The sequence below is a fragment of the Bos indicus x Bos taurus genome, chromosome 13 (assembly GCF_003369695.1).
Source record: "Bos indicus x Bos taurus breed Angus x Brahman F1 hybrid chromosome 13, Bos_hybrid_MaternalHap_v2.0, whole genome shotgun sequence".
In the NCBI taxonomy this organism is placed as follows: Eukaryota; Metazoa; Chordata; class Mammalia; order Artiodactyla; family Bovidae; genus Bos; species Bos indicus x Bos taurus.
This window is the reverse complement of record NC_040088.1, coordinates 76819593-76840822: the sequence shown is the minus strand read 5'-3', so window position 1 is coordinate 76840822 and position 21230 is coordinate 76819593. Positions and strand designations below refer to the sequence as shown.

The 21230-nt window shown below is 40.9% G+C and overlaps 1 protein-coding gene across 1 annotated transcript in view; it reads left to right on the top strand.

Annotated features, from left to right (window-relative positions):
- The window catches only part of SPTLC3 (serine palmitoyltransferase long chain base subunit 3), a 149967-nt gene extending 143308 nt beyond the window's left edge, over positions 1-6659 (top strand). The window contains exon 12 of the mRNA XM_027560294.1: positions 4751-6659. Coding sequence (XP_027416095.1) covers positions 4751-4864 — 114 coding nt within the window. The 3' untranslated portion in view covers positions 4865-6659. The remainder of the gene's footprint in view (positions 1-4750) is intronic.
- Positions 6660-21230: the final 14571 nt, after the last annotated feature.

The following is a 21230-nucleotide window of genomic DNA, read 5'->3' as shown; positions in this document are numbered from 1 at the left end:
TGTAGAGAAAGTTAATACAACACTGTAAACCAACTATACTTTAATAAAATTTTTAAAAAGGAAAATCCAATTCTAGAGCTTAGGATAACACACAAGACTGGAGTTGCTGTAACGTGAGGAACTAAGGGGAGATCCGGGCTTCCCAGGTGGCTCGGTTGGTAAAGAGTCTGCCTGCAATGCGGGAGACCTGGGTTTGATCCCTGGATTGGGAAGATCCCCTTGAGAAGGAAGTGGCAACCCACTCCAGTATTCTGGCCTGGAGAATTCCATGGACAGAGGAGCCTGGTGGGCTACAGTCCATGGGTCACAAAGAGTTGGACATGACTGAGTGACTTTCACTTCACTTCAAGGGGAGATCACTAAAGTCAATGGTAGAAGAAAGAATTGTCCAAATATAAGTACATGAGCCATGGGCAGACTCCAGAAGTGCCTGCATCTGTGGGTGGATACAGGAATCACAGATGAGGAGCTGGGCTCAGATGGAGCTCAGTTCATTTCAGTTCAGTCACCCAGTCCTGTTCAACTCTTTGCGACCCCATGAACCACAGCACACCAGGCCTCCCTGTCCATCACCAACTCCTGGAGTTCACCCAGACCCATGTCCATTGAGTCGGTGATGCCATCCAACCATCTCAGCCTCAGAGTCAGATGTGACTTAGTGACTCAACAACAAGAATAACAAAACACAGCAATGATTCATTAGATGACACATTAACAACTGAACTAACTCTAGGTTTTGAGATGATGGGAGAACTTTGCTGTTTCTGTTCTACATTGTCCAATTTCTCTAAAATGAGTGTATATTTCCAGTATATTAATTTTAACAAATCATTTCTTCTAAATGTAATGAATGATGGTAAGAAAGGGTCTATTCAGTCCAGTTCAGTCACTCAGTCATGTCCGACTCTTTGCGACCCCATGAATTGCAACACGCCAGGCCTTCCTGTCCATCACCAACTCCCGGAGTTCACCCAAACCCATGTCCATGGAGTCGGTGATGCCATCCAGCCATCTCATCCTCTGTTGTCCCCTTCTCCTCCTGCCCTCAATCTTTCCCAGCAGCAGGGTCTTTTCCAATGAGTCAACTCTTCGCATGAGGTGGCCATAGTACTGGAGCTTCAACATCAGTCCTTCCAATGAACACCCAGGACTGATGTCCTTTGGACTGGTTGGATCTCCTTGCAGTCCAAGGGACTCTCAAGAGTCTTCTCCAACACCACAGTTCAAAAGCATCAGTTCTTCAGCGCTCAGCTTTCTTCACAGTCCAACTCTCACATCCATACATGACCACTGGAAAAACCATAGCCTTGACTAGATGGACCTTTGTTGGCAAAGTAATGTCTCTGCTTTTGAATATGCTATCTAGGTTGGTCATAACTTTCCTTCCAAGGAGTAAGCATCTTTTAATATCATGGCTGCAATCACCATCTGCAGTGATTTTGGAGCCCAAAAAATTAAGTCTGACACTGTTTCCACTGTTTCCCCATCTATTTCCCATGAAGTGATGGGACCAGATGCCATGATCTTAGTTTTCTGAAGAAAGGGTAGATAAGATTTTCAAGAAATTTGTAAAGACAAGAAAAACTGGTTTAGAAAAAGCTTTTGAAAGTGGAGGGAGACTTGAGCATGTTTACACATCGATAGAAGAAGGGAGTTATGAGAGGACCATTGCAGGTGTGGGGAGAAGTCCACATGCTGAGAAGCAAGCTCTAGAGACAGCAGAAGGGATGAGTAACCTGGGTGGATTTGCATCTTATTTCTGACCCAAACAACATTGAGGAACTCAATGAATAGCCAGTTCAGTAGATATCAGACCCTGTGGTTGTCTTCACAAGTTAATTCCTACAGATTACCTGGTTTGGAAGAGGCATGGAACTCTCACCTAGACAAATGCCTCTAAACTTTTGAGATCATCAAATCAATACAAAATTTTGAGCAGGTTTCTTACTAGAAGAGAATATGAAAAATGACCCTTTGAAAAGTCAGGGCATTAAGGTGGTGACTGAACATAAACAACACATATTATTACATATTATTAGACAAGTCTATTCAGTGACCGCCTTTGGAACAAGACAGAAACAGGGCCACTTTACAAGCACAAAGTGACTTAACATGTACCTCTTCCTACATGAATGGTAGTCCTCAGTAAAGGACTGAGGTCAGCTTTAGTAGGAGGAGTGGTAGTGTTAGTTGCTCAGTCACGTCTGACTCTGCAACCCCATGGACAGTAGCCCACCAGGCACCTCTGTGCATCAAATTCTCCTGGCAAGAATACTGGAATGGGCAGCTATTTCCTTCTCCATGGGAGTTTCCTGACCCAAGGATCAAACCCAGGTCTCCTGCATTGCAGGCAGATTCTTCACTGTCTGTGCCACCAGAGAAGCCCAAGGTCAGCTCTAACCTTTTAATCCTCCCACCTTCCAAATAAGAAATCTACATATGACCAACACTGAGTTTCTCTCACTTCTTGGCAGCATCCTACCCAGAACTGGCCCCCTATTTTCTTAGAATCCTCTCACGCATGAATCCAAAGGTGGCAAGTAACTCTTCCCAGATGTTACGAAGATGGTTCAGGAGTGTGTATTCCCCGCGACAGCAGAAGCTGCATAAAGCCAACTTTTCTCGAGTCCTGGTGTGTTTCAGGTAGTTGATCAATGAGCCTCAACATAAATCCATTTTGAGATTATATATGCATTACCAGCATATTATGCACATTTTACAACAGACACCAAAAACAGTTAAATAGTTTGAGATACTACGTCACATCTGTCAGAATGGCTGTCATCATAAAGAACACAAGTAACAGGTGTTGGCAAGGATGTGGAAAACAGAGAACCCTCGTGCACTGTTGGTGGGAACGTAAATTGGTGCAGCTACCATGAAAAACAGTGTAGAGGTTTCTCAAAAGATAAAAATAGAACTGCCACATGACCCAGGAATTCCATTCCTGGGTATATATCTAAAAAAAAAAAGCCACTAATTTAAAAAGACACATACACTCCCAATGTTCATGGCAGCATTATTTATAATTGCCAAGATATGGAAGCAACCTAGGTGTCCATCAAGAGACAAATGGATAAAGAAAATGTAATGTGTTCACACACACACACACACACACACACACAATGGAATACTATTCAGCCATAAAAGAGAATGGAATTTTTCCATTTGCAGCTACATGGAGGGATGTGGAGGGCATTATGAGAAGCAAAATAAGTCACACAAAGACAAATTCTGTATGCTATTGCTCATCTGTGGACTCTAAAAAATACAACAAATTAATGAATATAAGAAAAAAGAAACAGACACAGACATAGAGAACAAACCAGTGGTTGTTTCTGGGGCAGGAGGGGCAATATGGGGCGGCTGAGCAGGAGGCACAAGCTACTGGGTTTTAGAGGGACTCAAGGATGTATCGTGCAACTTGGGGAATACAGCCAATATTTTGTAATAGCTGTAAACGGAAAGTACCATTTAAAACTGTATTAAAAATAAAAATATAGTTTTAAAAGATTGAGATTAATAAATAATTGAAGTCCTATGCTCCCCTCCCACGTCATCCATGAATTGTCTCCCTTCACCCCCAAGTATGTGGGTCCTTTACTTTCAAAGCCACCGACCTGCCCCATCCCCCACCTTCAGCAAAAGCAGTAGAAACTATCCCAGATTTATGCCACTTAAAATGTAATGTCTGTTGCTTTTTCTTAGTGCTTATATTTGGTATAAAAGTTAAGAAAATGCAATGAAGTGAAAAGAAAACTTTAATCACCCATAATTGTACCAGCTAGAAATAAACTATCCATAACATCTTGATAGAGATATTAACTGATGTCAGTTTGAAAGTCTTCCTAACAGAGAACATCCAGAAGCCCCATGAGTCATTTATTCTGATGTTAGCAACTCTTACTTTCCCTTTTTTAAAAACATTAGACTCTAATATCTTTCCATTTTCTTTTGACTGGTTGAGAAAAACAGAACCAAAATGTTAAAAAAAAAAAAAGCATGCCCAATTCTGTAGGCTTAGCAATAGACTGGAAGGAAAAATTACATTGTGTATATTCTGGACTTCAGTTGTTTAATTTGTAAAATTGTACCTTTACCTGTCTGGATTAAGAGAATTGAAATAGATGAGCTCTTGGTCCCTTAGGGTTTTAAACTCTATTATTCTATGGAGCGTAGAGCTGAGTATTTAAAAGCTGAGAGTGGGAGGGATGAGGAAGCATGGGAGAGAGAAAGGAGGATGTTCATTTCCCTACATATGGATTGAACCCGGGTCTCCTGCATTGCAGGCAGATTCTTTACTGTCTAAGCCACCAGGGAAGGAATTAGTTACCTCCAAGTTCATTGTCTTCCTGGTCAGGTTGATTTCTTGTGTCATGAGGACTTAATTGTAATCTGTGAACATTTTTCTTTTTCTCTCACAAGTTTATACTGTCATTAAATTTTAAAAATAAAGACTTCAAGGGTAAGCATGAATCAAATGCGTTTCTTCCTCTCTTCACATCCCCACAATATCTTAAACACGTGTAATGTGGAGTTAGACTGTTAAAGAATATGAAGTAAAATGCATTCGCCTCTAACATTCCTCTCAGGCTGGTTTATGAACCTCAGCTTAGTGACTTGGATCTTTTTCCTTTTCTTTAAAAAGCAAATAAGCTGGCAAAAGAAGAGTGTGGTTTTCTGTGAGACCTCAGAGGGCAAGGCCACTTGGGAGTTTAAATAAAACTAATGGAAGGCAATCTCTTTGCAGGTTTTGGAAGCCCTGGATGAGATGGGTGACCTCCTGAATCTGAAATACTCCCGGAACAGGAAGTCAGCACGCCCGGAACTCTATGATGAGATGAGCTTTGAACTTGAGGACTGAGTTTCCTGGACCTGAACGGACCCTAAAGACTTGGCCAGGAAGACCTCCTTCTTTGTCTCAAAAGGAATATAAACGGATTTCTCCTCCTTTCTAAGGACAGTTTTGGTTTCCAAAACAATTTCATTGAACCAAGGGAGAAACAATCGTTGTTGTGTTTTTAATGTCTCTATAGAGACATTAACGTTCTCCTCCCCCAAGCATCCTGCCACAAACACACACATACCACACACACATTTCTTAGAATATTTGTAATGGCAAAGAGCCTGCGTTTTAGCTGCTACTGTGCAGCCTCTTCGGTCCAGGCCCTTTTAGGAATTCCAGCCAAATGAGAGGGTTTTGATTTTTACTTCAGTAGATCTCACTACGTGTTTGCTAATTTTCTCTGCAGAGCGGGGCAAGGGAGGTGGGCAGTAGCTGGGCTCCTTCTTACCCATGAAAGAACCAGCTAGAACTCATCCGTGTCATGGGAAGTTCCAGGTGGGAGGGTAAAGAAATGTTGCCTCTACCACTTGTCACATTTGGACTTTTTCAAGGACAAGTGTCAGAAGCCATATTGAGTGTTTGAAGGGAGAGCGCAGACCTGGCCAGCAAGACCAAAGACGTCTTTACAGGAAACTTTCCTTTTCCTGTTCCTGGTTTCCTACAGTTTTATAGCTGAGCTTTTGAGGTTTGGAAAATTCAAGACTTTTGTTTCATCAGGAAGAGGGAAGAAAGCAAGCAAGCCAACTGTAGGCCTAGACTAAACTGATAAAGGTGTGACGGTGTGAGCGTCCTTGTTGCCTTGTGGACTGAATGTTTCGCATCGCTTTTACTACACTGAGAAACGAGCTGTCCTTTTCCTACTGAGTGTGGAGTCCTTTAGAGCTGACTCCTAAGACTACACTTGAGAACGGATCGGTTAAAAAGTGACATTTAAAAGTAAATGCTATTCAGCTTTTCAATTCTGACCCCTCCATTCAGACCTATTAAACAGTACTGTCCTCTGGCATAAGCACTCCACTTTGGTGCTAAGTGGGCTTTACTTGAGTTGCCTCTGTCTCTCTGTCTCTATACATCTGCCTGTCTGTCTGTCTCTCCCTCTCTAAATGTGAACACACACTTCTCTGCAAAAGTAGCCCTTTGCTAATTGAATCTAGTCGGTATGGAAAAAAAGCCAGTAGAAAACCTTATCTTTAACAAGCCCCCAGATGGTGCCCAGATTGGGAAACTCTTAAAAAGCAGTGGTGACCTTTTACCAAAGCTTCTGTAATAGTTCAAATGAGTTACAGAACATTCCACTCCATCAAATGACACTCTAAACAAATCACTTCAAGAGAGGTTTGACTTCACGTGACACAGACGGACGCGGCTCTCATGCTGTGTGCTGGAGCAGAAACCCACCCACGCCCCCCGTGTTCTGGGGGCCCGGATGCTCACAGCTTTTTAAAGGATAAAGGCGATCAGTGTGGAAAGCGTTTTATGGAGGAAACTATTACCCTAATAGGTACATCAGCTAAAAACTGGATCCCATGATAAAGTTCCCCCTGAGTTTTTGTAAGGAGTCCTATAAGCAGAAGGGGACAGGAAGTGGGTCCTGAAAATGCAGTTGCTCCATCCAATGGCTGATTTTGATAACTCAATTCCAACAGAGACTAAATTTCAACTCAGTGAACCAGTGCAGCATTCCTTGTGCAAAGAAAATATATACTGTATACATATGCCAAGAAAAGGAAGGCGCAGAGGTCTTTTCTCTTGAAAATGTATGTTTAAATGAAGTTGATCTTAGTTAATTGTCCAAAATGAATCTTCATCAAGATGCCAGAGTGCTGAGTCATTGATTACATTCTCCAACATGAGATCAAGAACCTAGCTCTGTCAGACCGTCTGTGCTGAATATGAACTTATGAGAACAACTGTAATCCAAATGGAATGTTTCCTGAGCACATTAGAGGGGTTCAGGTCCCAGAGGGTTAATGATATAAGGATATATGTCTTATAGAGTGAGACTGGTTAAGAGGGTACTTGTGAGAATTTTTCATTTTTATAAGAAAAAATCTACTGCTAAGTCAATTCAATAGGTATTATTGGGCCTTTATAGCTATACCAGAGCCAAAAATGTCCCTTTGGTTGGCTCTGTTTGGAAAGATAATTTCCTAAAAGAACTGTAATGGCTTACACCCCCAACCCTCCCAACTGTGAAGAATGCGTGTGTGCATGCACACACATACAAGCACATTTGCCCCTTTCTTTACAGAGCAAGAGTTTAAAGACTCAGAGATGAGAATCTGGCTGACTAATAAATAGATGAAAGATGCTATTTCTAAAAATGACCTTCAGGGAAGCAGAAGAGGAAGGATCCAGACTGATATTTGTAAGGAGGGTGTATTTGCATAATAGCAAAATGGCATAGACACCTTCCAAATCTTACTGAATGCAGTATCCTGTTGTTGACTATCTTGCCTTTTAGCAGGCTTTGGTTTGACAGAGACTATGGGCTTCAGAATGTACTAGTAAGCTTATTAAAATAAAGATCCCTGGGCCCCAAACCAGACTTCCACTGAATCCAAATAGCTCCAGTGCCCAGGAATCTTGCTTTTCAGCCTGTCTTCCCAAGGGGATTGTCAACCAGGTCATAATTTGAGAACCAGGGCTTCCCTGGTGGCTCAGCTGATAAAGAATCCACCTGCAATGTGGGAGACCTGGGTTCAATCCCTGGGTTGGGAAGATCCCCTGGAGAAGAGAAAGGCTACCCACTCCAGTATTCTGGCCAGGAGAATTCCATTGACTATATAGTCCATGGGGTCACAAAGAGTTGGACACGACTGAGCGACTTTCACTTTCATTTGGACTGGTAACTCTAGTAACTTTCCCAGGAACTTTGTTCTGATTCTCTGTTGGTGATTAAGAGTGTTTATATTGTTAAAGTAAATTAATTATTCTAAACTTTTCACCCCAATGCAACATTTTGTTCCCATTTCAAGGTACCTTCTCTTTCCCCAAAAATGAACCCGGTGTTGAAGAATAACCTGCCATTCATTTGAACAGAAGTATCTCTTCTCTAGCTCTCCTTCATCTCCTTTGTGTCATTTCTTACAAGATGTTCCTTTTTCTTTTCATGACTTTGTTCCACCAATTGTGGTATCTTGTTTCCTTTTTTTCTTCCCACCCCCTGAAAAAAATCTTCGACTTCTGATTATTTATTTATTCCAACAGTAGCTCTCAAGCCAGGTGAAAGTCTTAATAGTGTCCAAACATGCAATGCTCCTCGGTGTTTGTCTTCAGAGATAACAAATATTATAAATGAGTTACTCTGACCGAGGAAACCTTGGCTCTCTTAAATATAGGATTTGATTTATGGCAACAATAACAATTGTAATTTGAACTTATCATACTTCCTTGGCAGTTTTTTCCCAGTTTCACTAAGAACAATATATTCGAAGTCTTTTTTCTCAGGATGCTATATGGAGCTGTATAATATTTAAGAAATTAAAAGGAGACTGTATTTTAAATGTTTCTAGGTATTTATCGTGGGACATTGTCTTAGGGTGTTGTGGTGTGGTGTTTTGTATGTGTGTATGTATGTGTGTGTTTCACTGAAACATTTGAGGTGACCAACTTCATTATATTCTCCCTGTGATACATTAATTTCTTTAATAAACCAATCACCCAAATTGGCAATATAAAAATGAGTTGATGTTTTTGTGTTGACTTAGTTTGGGTGACCCACTCTAGTGTTCTTGCCTGGAGAATCCCAGGGACAGAGGAGCCTAGTAGGCTGCCATCTATGGGGTCACAGAGTCGGACACGACTGAAGCGACTTAGCAGCAGCAGCCCTAAAAAAAAAAAAGACTAAGATTTGCTTTTAAGAATTTCATTGAGAAAAAATGGCCCAGGGTGGCGAGCCATGACTTGCACTATGTCACCAGAACCAATGGTGCCCATCTCTTCCCAACTCTGTTTTCAGTGACATCACCTTTATAGCTGGAAATTGGCCTTGTTGGGAGTATTTACATCACAGAAACTGGCAAACACTACAGATTCGTGGTCTGGAGAGCTGGCTGTTAAATGTTGATCAGGCACACCACTGAGACTGCATACAGTGTTACAATATCTAGGTTGGAGGGAGGGAACAGGCTTGGAAACAGAAGTTGCAGTGTGATGTCATCATAACAAAGGCTTCAGTAAGCCCCAGAGAAGCTATACAACTGAGATGGGCCTTTAGAAGTAGCTCAAAAGAAGGCGAGGGTGCCAGGTCTGTCCCCCTACATACTAGTTAAAGGATGCAGGCTACCAGGGCATCCCTGGGGGAGAGTGGTAACTTAGACAAGACAATTCCTTTCAGTCAAGGGAAATTCTTGGGGAAGGACTCAGCTTTGAGCTGATAGCCATCCATCCACTTAAAACTTTTACTTCTAAAATGCATAATTAAATACTACTGAGTCTCTGAAGAGAAAAATAAATATTGTATATATTTTTAATTTATGTATGTAGTTTATTTTGTTATACATACCTATATATAATAAATATGTTTATTTTTAAAAACTATATTTATTTATGTTATTCTCTTTAATGACTATTACAAAGAAATTAATGAATACAGTTTAACATTACTTTAAAGATGTTGACTTCCTGGATTGTTTGAAAAATTTAGTCAATAAAAAGATGACCTTAAAGTTGAAAAAAATTTTATTTCTAATTTACACACTTTAAAAATTTTCATAATGGAAAAATCTAAACATACAATAAAACAGAACAGTATAACAAACCCACACATGCCTATCACCAAGCTCCAAACATTATCAATTCATGGCCATCCGTTTTCATCTGGTGCCCCCTCCCACCAGATTACTTGAAGGCAACCTCCAGGAATCTTACGACGTCATCAGTATGTATTTCACTGAGTCTCTGTAAAGGGTAGCTATATCTTAATTTGTTGTTTCAACCTCATTAAAAGATAAGTCTTCAGGATAAAAAGAAAAAAGGCACCAAAATGAGTTAAATGTTCTCTGTCTCACATCCTGCACGAGAATTCTCTGGAGTAAGAGTAGAATTATTTTTGAAGCAGATTTGTGGTGCCTTGAAAGATAATAAATCAATCACTTGGGGACATTTCTCACGCACCAGACACTGTATACAGAGCTGTGACATCGGGACTCCCCTGGGGGTCCAGGGCTTAACATTCTGTGTTCCCAGGGCAGGGGGAACAGGCTTGATCCCTCGTCAGGGAGTGAAGATCCTACCTGCCACCCAGTCCAGGCAATAGACGGAAAACATTCCCACTAACCAACAGTATATCATCCTTAAAAAAATAGCAAAGAGCTCTGACATACATTATCTCCTAGGACTCTCTTGGAGATGAGTAGTGGACTCACAACCACAGTATTGAAGATGTCAGGGAAGTATCAGGGCCTAAAGAGGGCTTTCAAGACTCCGACAGGGTGTTGCTTTTTTCTGCCCTCCTCCTTCTTGAGTCAAGTTTCTTAAAAAGTTATTTCAGCTAAACTTGATATATTAGCAGAGGTAATTCAAGCAGGAATACGTGAACCAGCTTACGTACTTGAAAAAAAGGCGATGCCTGGGACAGGGTTGAAGGTAGAAATTGTTACTCTCATTCTCATTCTACTCCTTGGTCCAGATGATAGGCTCACATCCACTGTCTGCAACTCAACTGCCCTGAAAGGTTATCACTGATACAAATCAATGAAACATCCATCATGAGAAGGTAGGAGCAGAAGAAAGAGGGTATGTTGTGTTTTTTCCCCACCATGGCATGAAACAGTGCTCCCTTTCATTCAGTCCAGATGCTGATTTTTATATCAAAAATATTGATTGAAGGAGCTAGCGATTTTGGCTCCCACCCAAGTTTATTCAGGATCTTTCTTAATTAGGTTGGGTATACTGCCCATGGCCAGGGTAGAGTGTGGCTCCAATCACCACACGCTCACCACTTCATCATCGGCTGAGGAATAAGGCAAGGAAATTGCCGCTTCTTTGTTTCTCCAATTCCATGAGTTTTTTTTTTTTTTTTTCTCTGGATTTGAAGCATGCATGGAACAAACGTGGAAGAATGACCGAAAGAAGTGTAATGGCTTCACTGAGATGAGCTCAAGCTAGCCTGCTTGACTTGGGATCCCCAGCATGAATAAGGCCCTGTGTGTGAAAAATGAAGGGGCAGCCATGTGAGATCATGGAAAAAGATCTTGACATCTTTCAAATGAAAAATGTTCACCAGGTTGATGCAGCCAATCAGACTATGAGTTGTTTTTTTTTTTTTTTTGAAGGGAAAAATAATCTCTTTAACCAACAATACATGATTTCCTTATAATTTGTCTACTTTGCACATGATTGTAGTTCTCATACAACTATTTTAATAATGTTCATATCAATTTCGTATACTTTATACCACTCTTTTAAAAACACTCCTGCATGCATAAATATCAATAAATCATGGTCAATAATTATAGACATCTATGATGAAAAGTAGTTTTCAATATGCATAAAACAGTGTGTTGATCTTAAAAAATACAACCCAGATTCCCAAAAATATTTTCAACTAAATATCTAAGAGTTTTTAACTAAAAAAAAAAGACAAAAAACAAAACAAAACAAAAAACCCCTAGGCAAAACCTCAAAGTATATATTTGTAAGATTTTTTATTAATGGGACAATTCATTAAGTTGGATCAACTAAGTAGGATGAACCAAATGTCAAAGATTGTCCACATAGATACTTCTATGACTCCTATAGGTGTTACAGGTATATTACATGGAAAATTAAAATACTATATTAAAGTGGGTCTATTTCTACTATAATGAACATTAACTCACTGAAAAATTGTATGTTTTACAGGAAATCTCATGTACTATTTCAATCAGCCAGTCAGCTCAGTCCCTCAGATGTGTCCAACTCTTTGCAACCCCCTGGACTGAAGCACGCCAGGCTTCCCTGTCCATCACCAACTCCCGGAGTTTACTCAAACTCATGTCCATTGGGTCGGTGATGCCATCCAACCATCTCATCCTCTGTCGGCCCCTTCTGCTCCTGCCTTCAATCTTTCCCAGCATCAGAGTCTTCTCCAAAGAGTCAGTTCTTCGCATAAGGTGGCCAAAGTAATTGGAGTTTCAGATTCAGCATCAGTCCTTCCAATGAATATTCAGGACTGATTTCCTTTAGGACTGACTGGTTTGATCGCCTAGCAGTTCAAGGGACTCAAGAGTCTTATCCAACACCACAGTACAAAAGCATCAATTCTTTGGTGCTCAGCTTTCTTTATAGTTCATACATGACTACTGGAAAAACCATAGCCTTGACTAGATGGACATTTATTGGCAAAGTAATGTCTCTACTTTTAAATATTCTGTCTAGGTTGGTCATAGCTTTCTTCCAAGGAGAAAGCATCTTTTAATATCATGGCTGCAGTCACCATCTGCAGTGATTTTGGAGCCCAAGAAAATAAAGTCTCTCATTGTTTCCATTGTTTCCCCATCTATTTGCCATGAAGTGATGGGACCAGATGCCATGATCTTCGTTTTTGGAATGTTGAGTTTTAAGCCAACTTTTTCACTTTCTTTTTCACTTTCATCAGGAGGCTCTTGGCTTTCTGTCATAAGGGTGGTGTCATCTGCATATCTGAGGTTATTTATATTTCTCCCGGCAATCTTCATCCAGCCCAGCATTTCACATGACATACTCTGCATATAAGTTAAGTAAGCAGAGTGACAATATACAGCCTTGATGTACATCTTTCCCAATTTGGAACCACTCAACGTCCAGTTCCAACTGTTCCTTCTTGACCTGATACAGATTTCTCAAGAGACAGGTAAGGTGGTCTGGTATTCTCATCTCTTTAAGAATTTCCCACAGTTTGTTGTGATCCATACAGTCAAAGGCTTTAGTATAGTCAATGAAGCAGAAGTAGATGTTTTTCCAGAATTCTCTTGCTTTTTCTGTGATCCAACGAATGTTAGCAATTTTGGTTCCTCTGCCTTTTTAAATCCAGCTTGAACATCTGGAAGTTCTTGGTTCACGTACTATTGAAGCCTAGCTTGGAGAATTTTGCGCATTACCTTGCTAACGTGTGGGATGAGTGCAATTGTGGGATAGTTTGAACATTCTTTGGCATTGCCTTTCTTTGGGGTTGGAATGAAAACTGACCTTTCCCAATCCTGTGGCCATTGCTGAGTTTCCCAGATTTCATGGCATATTGAGTGCAGCACTTTAACAGCTCAGCTGGAATTCCATCATCTCCACTAGCTTTGTTCATAATGAGGCTTCCTAAGGCCTACTTGACTTCACACTCCAGGATGTCTGGCTCTAGGTGGGTGACCATACCATGTGGTTATCTGGGTCTTTTTTTGTATAGTTCTTTTTTTGTATAGTTCTTCTCCGTATTCTTGCCACCCCTTCTTAATATCCTTTGCTTCTGTTAAGTCCATACCTTTTCTGTCCTTTATTGTGCCCATCTTTGCATGAAATATTCCCTTGGTAACTCTAATTTTCTTGAAGAGATCTGTAGTCTTTCCCATTTTAATGTTTTCCTCTATTTCTTTGCACTGATCACTGAGGAAGGCTTTCTTATCTCTCCTTGTTGTTCTTTGGAACTCTGCATTCAGATAGATGTATCTTTCCTTGTCTCCTTTGCCTTTTGCATATACTACTTAATAATAGCCAAATAGAAAAGAAACATGCCAGCTATTTAAACTATTAATATGTTCCTTGATTGTGAATCTAGATGGAAGATCAGGGATTACCAGATATTTGAAGAAAACCAATAACACCAAAATGAATAGCAAAGATGAAAAAGGAAAAAAAAAAATTCACCAATAACAACAGACAATCATAGAATAGGGAACTTTTAAAATATTCTAATTATTGCTCTTATGGGTCAAGTTGATTGTGCAAAGATATCACATTTCCAAAACAAAAAGAGGTTGATATGAAAAGGAACCAGAGTTCATAAAATTAAAAATCGTATTTAAATGTTTGGTGAAAACAAATTAATAGAGCAAATTAAAAAAGCAACTTTAAAATTTAAATCTCTCTCAGAATATAAATCCAAGGACAAAAGAAATGGAAAACATGAGAGAAAATTTTAAAGATAAAGGAGCAGAAGAACCAATATCTATCTAACAAAATGTTAAGAAAGAAAGAATAAGGAAAACTTAAGGCAGGGGGAAAAAAAGAACATTAAAGAAATAATATAGAACTATTTCCCTGAGGCTGAACCAAAACAGATGGTAGGAAAGGCCCAATAAGTACTGAGTTGATGAATAAAAATAGATTTTCACTTAAAAGCATCTTTGTGAAACTTGGCCACAACAAGGATAAAGAAAACTAAAAATTTTTCAAATTAAAAAAAATAACAATCTCACCTACAAAAGTAAAAGTAACAGATTTTACTTCTGAATATTACAAATGTGTCCTCCAGAAAGTTTGTTCCAATTTTCGTACGCATCAAGTAGTCTATAAAAATATTCATTTCCACCTTCTGGGTCAATGCTGAATATTACCATTTCTATAATCTTTGTCAACCTGATGGAGAAGAAAATGGGTTCTTACTAATGTCTGACTTCCATTTACTAGTGACACTTCTTTCTCATGTATGCGTGACTGTTTGTATTGGTCTCTTATGCGTTTTTGGTTTGTATCCCCTGCTGCTTTTTCTTCAAGGATGTCTCATTAGCATTTCCTGATGCTGGAGGAGAATGAAGAAATGACTTCGATTTCAGAGGGAAATAGTTTTGAGTCTAAAATCCTATATCCAGTAAAATACGTCTAACCAAGGTAGGGGGAAATAGGGACTTTTTTAATTTTTTTTTTTTTTTTAATGTAGGCCATTGTTAAAGTCTATTGAATTTGTTACAATATTGCTTCTGCTGTTTATGGTTTTTGGGCCATCAGGCATATGGGATCTTAGCCCCCTGACCAAGAATCGAATCCACACCCCCTGCACTGGAAGGTGGAGTCTTAACCACTGGATCTTCAGGGAAGTCCCAAAATAGGGAGTCTTTAACATAAAAAGTTTACAAAGTTTACTTGCTCAGTACCTTTTCTTTACAAAATTTCTTATCTAATAGTCCCATAAACACATCCAAGCAAAAGAAAGACAGGGTATCTACAAAAGAACAGAATTAACCCAGGAGTATAACAATAAGCAATGGCACCCCACTCCAGGACTCTTGCCTGGAAAATCCCATGGACCGAGGAGCCTGGTAGGCTGCAATCCATGGGGTCGCTAAGAGTCGGACACAACTGAGCGACTTCACTTTCACTTTTCACTTTCATGCATTGGAGAAGGAAATGGCAACCCACTCCAGTGTTCTTGTCTGGAGAATCCCAGGGGCGGGGGAGCCTGGTGGGCTGCTGTCTATGGGGTCACACAGAGTTGGACACGACTGAAGTGACTTAGAATAGCATAGCATAATAATAATAAATCAAAATAATAATTTATTAGTTAAAGTAGATTAAAATTTGTAAGAAAGGTGATGGGCTGGTTTTTTTCTGGTAGAGAAGTCAAAATCCATGTCTCTAGGTGGCAAGCTCCTCCTCATGTTTCCAGGACACAGCTACCCATCGCGGCTCCACGAAGGCCTAGGACCTTGTCATGTCGTGTGTGGTTGAGGCTGCAGATGTCAGCCCGTGGGAAAGGAAAGCTGAGCATAGAAGAGGCCCAACTCCTAGCACCATCTGATAGTCGACTTAACCTTGACCCTTTGGACGTCTTCCAAGGAGGATGACAGGCCCTGCTTCCACAATCCCAAAAAGAGCATCCAGAGACCAATAAGAAGTAGAATTGTGTGGTCACTCACCTAGAGGCAGACATCCTGGAATGTGAAGTCAAGAGGGCCTTAGGAAGCATTACTATGAACAAAGCTAGTGAAGCTGATGGAATTCCAGCTGTGCTATTTCAAATCCTAAAAGATGATGCTGTAAAAGTGCTGCACTCGTTATGCCAGCAAATTTGGAAAACTCAGCAGTGGCCACTGGACTGGAAAAGGTCAGTTTTCATTCCAATCCCAAAGAAGGACAATGCCAAAGGATGCTCAAACTACCACACAATTGCACTCATTTCACATGCTAGCAAGGTAATGCTCAAAATCCTTCAAGCTAGGCTTCAAAAGTGAGAAGTGAACTGAGAACTTCCAGGTGTTTAAACTGGATTTAGAAAAAGCAGAGGAGCCAGAGAGCAAATTGCCAACATCTGTTGGATCATAGTAAAATAAGGGAATGCCAGAAAAATATCTACTTCTGTTCACTGACTATGCTAAAGCTTTTGCCATCAAAGGTCCATCTAGTCAAAGCTATGGTTTTTCCAGTAGTCATGGAAAAACCATGTGGATGTGAGATTTGGACTATAAAGAAAGATGAGCACTGAAGAATTTATGCTTGTGAACTGTGGTGTTGGAGAAGACTCTTGAGAGTCCCATGGACTGCAAGGAGATCCAACCAGTCCATCCTAAAGGAAATCAGTCCTGAATATTCATTGGAAGGACTGATGCTGAAGGTGAAACTCAAACTTTGGCCACCTGATGTGAAGAACCAACTCATTGAAAAAGACCCTGATGCTGGGAAAGATTGAAGGCAGGAGAAGAAGCGGATGACAGAGGATGAGATGGTTGGGTGACATCACCGAGTTGATGGACATGAATTTGAGCAAGCTCCGGGAGTTGGTGATGGACAAGGAAGCCTGGAGTGCTACCTTCCATAGAGTTGCAGAGTCGAACACGACTGAGCAACTGAATTGAAAGCCTTTGATTGTGTGGATCACAACAAACTGTGGAAAATTCTTAAAGAGATGGGAATACCAGACCATCTTACCTGCCTCCTGTGAAACCTGCATGCAAGGTCAAGAAGCAACAGTTACAACCAGATATGGAACAATGGACTGGTTCAAAATTGGGAAAGGAATACGTCAAGGCTGTATATTGTCACCCTGCTTATTTAACTTATATGCAGAGTTAACTTATATCCATGCCCGGGCTGGATGAAGCACAAGCTGGAATCAAGATTGCTGGGAGAAATATCAATAACCTCAGATATGCAGATGACACCACCTTAATGGCAGAAAGCCAAGAGGAACTAAAGAGTCTTTTGATGAAGGTGGAAGAGAAAAGTGAAAAAGTTGGCTTAAAACTCAACATTCAAAAAACTAACATGACAGCCACTCCCATCACTTCATGGCACATAGATGGGGAAACAATGGAAACAGCGACAAACTTTATTTTCTTGTGCTCCAAAATCACTATGGAAAGTGACTGCAGGCATGAAATTAAAAGAGGTTTGTTACTTGGAAGAAAAGCTATGACAAACCTAGACAGCATATTCAAAAGAGCCATCACTTTGCTGACAAAGGTCTGTATAGTCAAAGCTATGGTTTTTCCAGCAGTGATGTGAGAGTCAAACCATAAAGAAGGCTGAGCACTGAACTGTGCTGTTGGAGAAGACTCTTGAGAGTCCCTTGCACTGCAAGGAGATCAAACCTGTCAATTCCAAAGAAAATCAACCCTGAAAATTAGTTGAAAAGACTGATGCTAAAGCTGAAACTCCAATACTTTGACCATCTGATTCAAAGAGCTGACTCATTGGTAAAGATCCTGATGCTGGGAAAGATTGAGGGCAGGAAGAGAAGGAAGCGAGAGGATGAGATGGTTGGATGGTAGCATCAGTTCAATGGACATGAGTCTGAGCAAACTCCAGGAGATAGTGATGGACAGGGAGGCCTGGCGTGCTACAGTCCATGGAGTCACAGAGACTTGGACACGACTGAGCGAGTGAACCAGAACAACACCCTGATTTCTCAGTCCCTAGAGATCCAGCCCTCCTCCCCCAGTACTGCTCTAATACCCACCCTATTTACTCCTGACTGATACATGATACCTTGTAAGCTCCATCCATAGGCTGGTCCTAGAGCCCAGAGTCAGGTCCCCACAGCTAGCTGGTGAGCAGGTCAGCCTGTCCCTTATCCCATGTCTCGTTCTCTTTTCATTCATTTCAGTCCTCAGAACCAACATGTGCAACACTCTCAGCTAAGGCATCTTTGGAAAGGGTGAGCTGAGCCCTGCTGGAGGAGGGGGCACTGCAGTGGTGGGTGTCCATCCACATGCAGCTCTCCAGCAGTGGGAACACTGTCCCGGCCACCAGAACTCTGAGCGTGCTAAGTCTGGCCCATATGCTCCTCAGGATATGAAAGGAGAGGTGGTAGTTTTCTCGCCTCTATGATCTTCACTCTGCCTCTCAAATTGTCACACCTCACTTTGGGACCCTCCTGTGTTTCATTAGTGATGGGGAAAGCCAGCCAACTGGGGATTAGTATAGGTTTGTTTAGGGCTGGTTCTTTTAAAATTCCACTTTCACAGGGGAATAGCCCGGGGTCAACTCTTCAGTGAAATGCTGGAAACAAGAAAATATGGTGCACTTTATGGCTTGTTTATCCATCTGCATCTTCCCTGGTGCATGTTCCTGGGGTCTCTCCCCCTCCTAGGTTATGACCTTTCAGGATTTTGCAGATTGTTCAAAGCTACTCTTCAGTGACAGTTTAAGGACAACAAGAGGTAGCCACTAAAAATAACAGTGTGCACAGCAATTCATCCCTGCCCCATCCCTGAGCAGTGTCTTCCTCCATGTTGACCTTTCAGCTTTAAATGTGAATATAAGTGAGCCATGTGAAAATAGCATCTGTATGCAGTAGGGCCTCCCCTTGCAGAAGTAAGAATGAGGTAACGTGCTTTTAGAAAACTCCTATTCAGCAGAACTCCAGGAGCATTCTTGTCTAGTTCTTTTAAATGTGTATTTCCAACGTTAATGATGAGACAGATGTTCTATTAAAAGGGGAAAGTACTAGAAATAAGAATCTAACAGCAAGCTTCATACTTTGAAACTTGCTGTTTCTGCCCCTGGAAAAAATGTAAAGATGCTTAAAAGGAGAGACACATGAGTTGAACATAGATTTAGTTAACCAAAGAGATAAGAAATTATTTTGAAGCTGTCCCGTGTTCACTATCGTGCCCTTGAATTATTCTGATATTCCAATGCGGACAAACGTTAGTCCTGATCTAAGTCACCAGGCACACTGATCACTTCCTGCTTTAAGCACCTGCCTCCTTCTGTCTAAGGGTTTTCTGTGCATTCAGGATCCCCCAACCACACAAAGCAAGAGTTGACGCCCCAAGAGCAGCCCTCCTCAGTGGGTGATGAGAGTCAGCAGATGAGCACCTTGATTCCTTTCCCATCTGGAGGCATCATTTGAAGGCAAGTTCTGCAGTCTCTCAGAGTGCCCTCAACAGGCTAGAGCTCCAGCTGCTCACTGTGGTAACCTGCTCATCAGTGAACATTTTATTGGCTGTCTTCTTGACTACATCTCCCTTCCCCATGCTCTCATCTCCCAAATAAACTCCAACTGTTCAAATACTTGTCCCTGAGTCTGCCATCAGGTGAACCCAAGCAAGATACATCTTCCCTTTGGCCCACAAACATCTAAGTTTGAGGTCTGTGATCTTACTGAAGTCGCAAGAACTTGTCCTGTCTAGCATGACGTTATTATAACCTTCTCCAAGAAACCAAAAATTGACATTTCCAGAGGACCGTCTTGCCACAGATGTTACCAATTACACAGAAAGTGCCCAGGCTAGGTCAGGTGGATCTCAGCTCACTCACAGAGAGAGGAATGAAAAATAAATGCCAGGGAGGGAAAGAGGAATCCTTCAAAAAATGTCTCCAAACATTTTCCACCACAAATACCTACTCTCCATGGGTAAATAAGAATTATTTGAAGTTATAATGGCTTAGAACTTTCAAAAACTAATGACAAAAAAAAAAAAAAAAACTAATGACAAACACTAAATCATCACAGATCCAGGAAGGTCAAAGATGAAGAATAAATACAAAGAAAACAAATGAAACCCTTTTGCATATCATATTCAAACTGAAGAAAAAGACAAAGAGAAAATCTTGAAGAAGCTAGAGGGGGGGAAATACCTTACCAAGAGAAGAACCAGGATAAGAATTACAGTGGACTTCTCATCAGAGACCATGCAAAGAAAAGGAAGGTGATATGAAATATTTGAAATGTTGAAAGAAAACACACCACCAACCTAGAATTCTGTATCCAGTGAAATTATCCTTCAAAAATTAAAGAGAAATAGAGACTTTCTCCAGAGAAGGCAATGGCACCCCACTCAAGTATTTTTGCCTGGAAAATCTCATGGATGGAGGAGCCTGGTAAGCTGCAGTCCAAGGGGTCACTAAGAGTCGGACATGACTGAGTGACTTCACTTTCACTTTTCACTTTCATGAATTGGAGAAGGAAATGGCAACCCACTCCAGCATTCTTGCCTGGAGAATCCCAGGGATGGGGGAGCCTGGTGGGCTGCCATCTATGGGGTTTCACAGAGTCAGACACAACTAAAGTGACTTAGCAGCAGAGACTTTCTCTGACAAACAAAAATGAGGGAATTCATCACCAGTGGACCTGGTCTGCAAGAAATGTTAAAAGTTCTTCAGACAGAAGGAAAATAATATAGGTAAAAAACTCAGATCTGGATAAAAACAGGATTGTCAGAGAAGGAATAAGAAGTGATACAGTAAACTATATCATTCTTATTATTCTTAAATCAGTTTGAATAATCACTTTTTAAAAGTAATAATAGTAGCAATGAATTACAGTGAAAATAGCATATAGATGAGTGAAATTAATAACAGCAATGTCACAAGGGATAGGAGAGATAAGTTGGGAACATTCTGCTAAAAGGTACTTGGACTTCATGTGAAGTGTTATAGTGTTAACTGAAGGTGGACTTAGCTTTTTTTAAGATATATTTTACAGTCCAGGGAAACCACAAAAATTATTTCAAGTATAACTGATACGCTAAGAAAGAAGATAAAATAGGACTGATAATGTAAAATGCTCAATTAAAACAGACAAAGAATTACAACAGAAAGAAAAAGAGAAGGGAGAAGAGGCCTCCCCGCCCCCCCCCCCAAAAAAGACATACAATGAGAAGAAAACAAACATGATAGATGTTAATCCAATTATATCAATAATCACTTTAAATGTGAGAGCTCTAATATGCCATTTAAAATACAGAGATTGTCACTCATGGATGCCAAAGGGGGAAGGGAGGGTGGGGTGAACTGGAAGATTGGGATTGATGTATATATACTGCTGCTGTTGCTAAGTCGCTTCAGTCATGTCCGACTCTGTGCGACCCCACAGACGGCAGCCCACCAGGCTCCCCCATCCCTGGGATTCTCCAGGCAAGAACACTGGAGTGGGTTGCCATTTCCTTCTCCAATGCATGAAAGTGAAAAGTGAAAGTGAAGTCGCTCAGTCGTGTCCAACTCTTAGCGACCCCATGGACTGCAGCCCACCAGGCTCCTCCATCCATGGGAT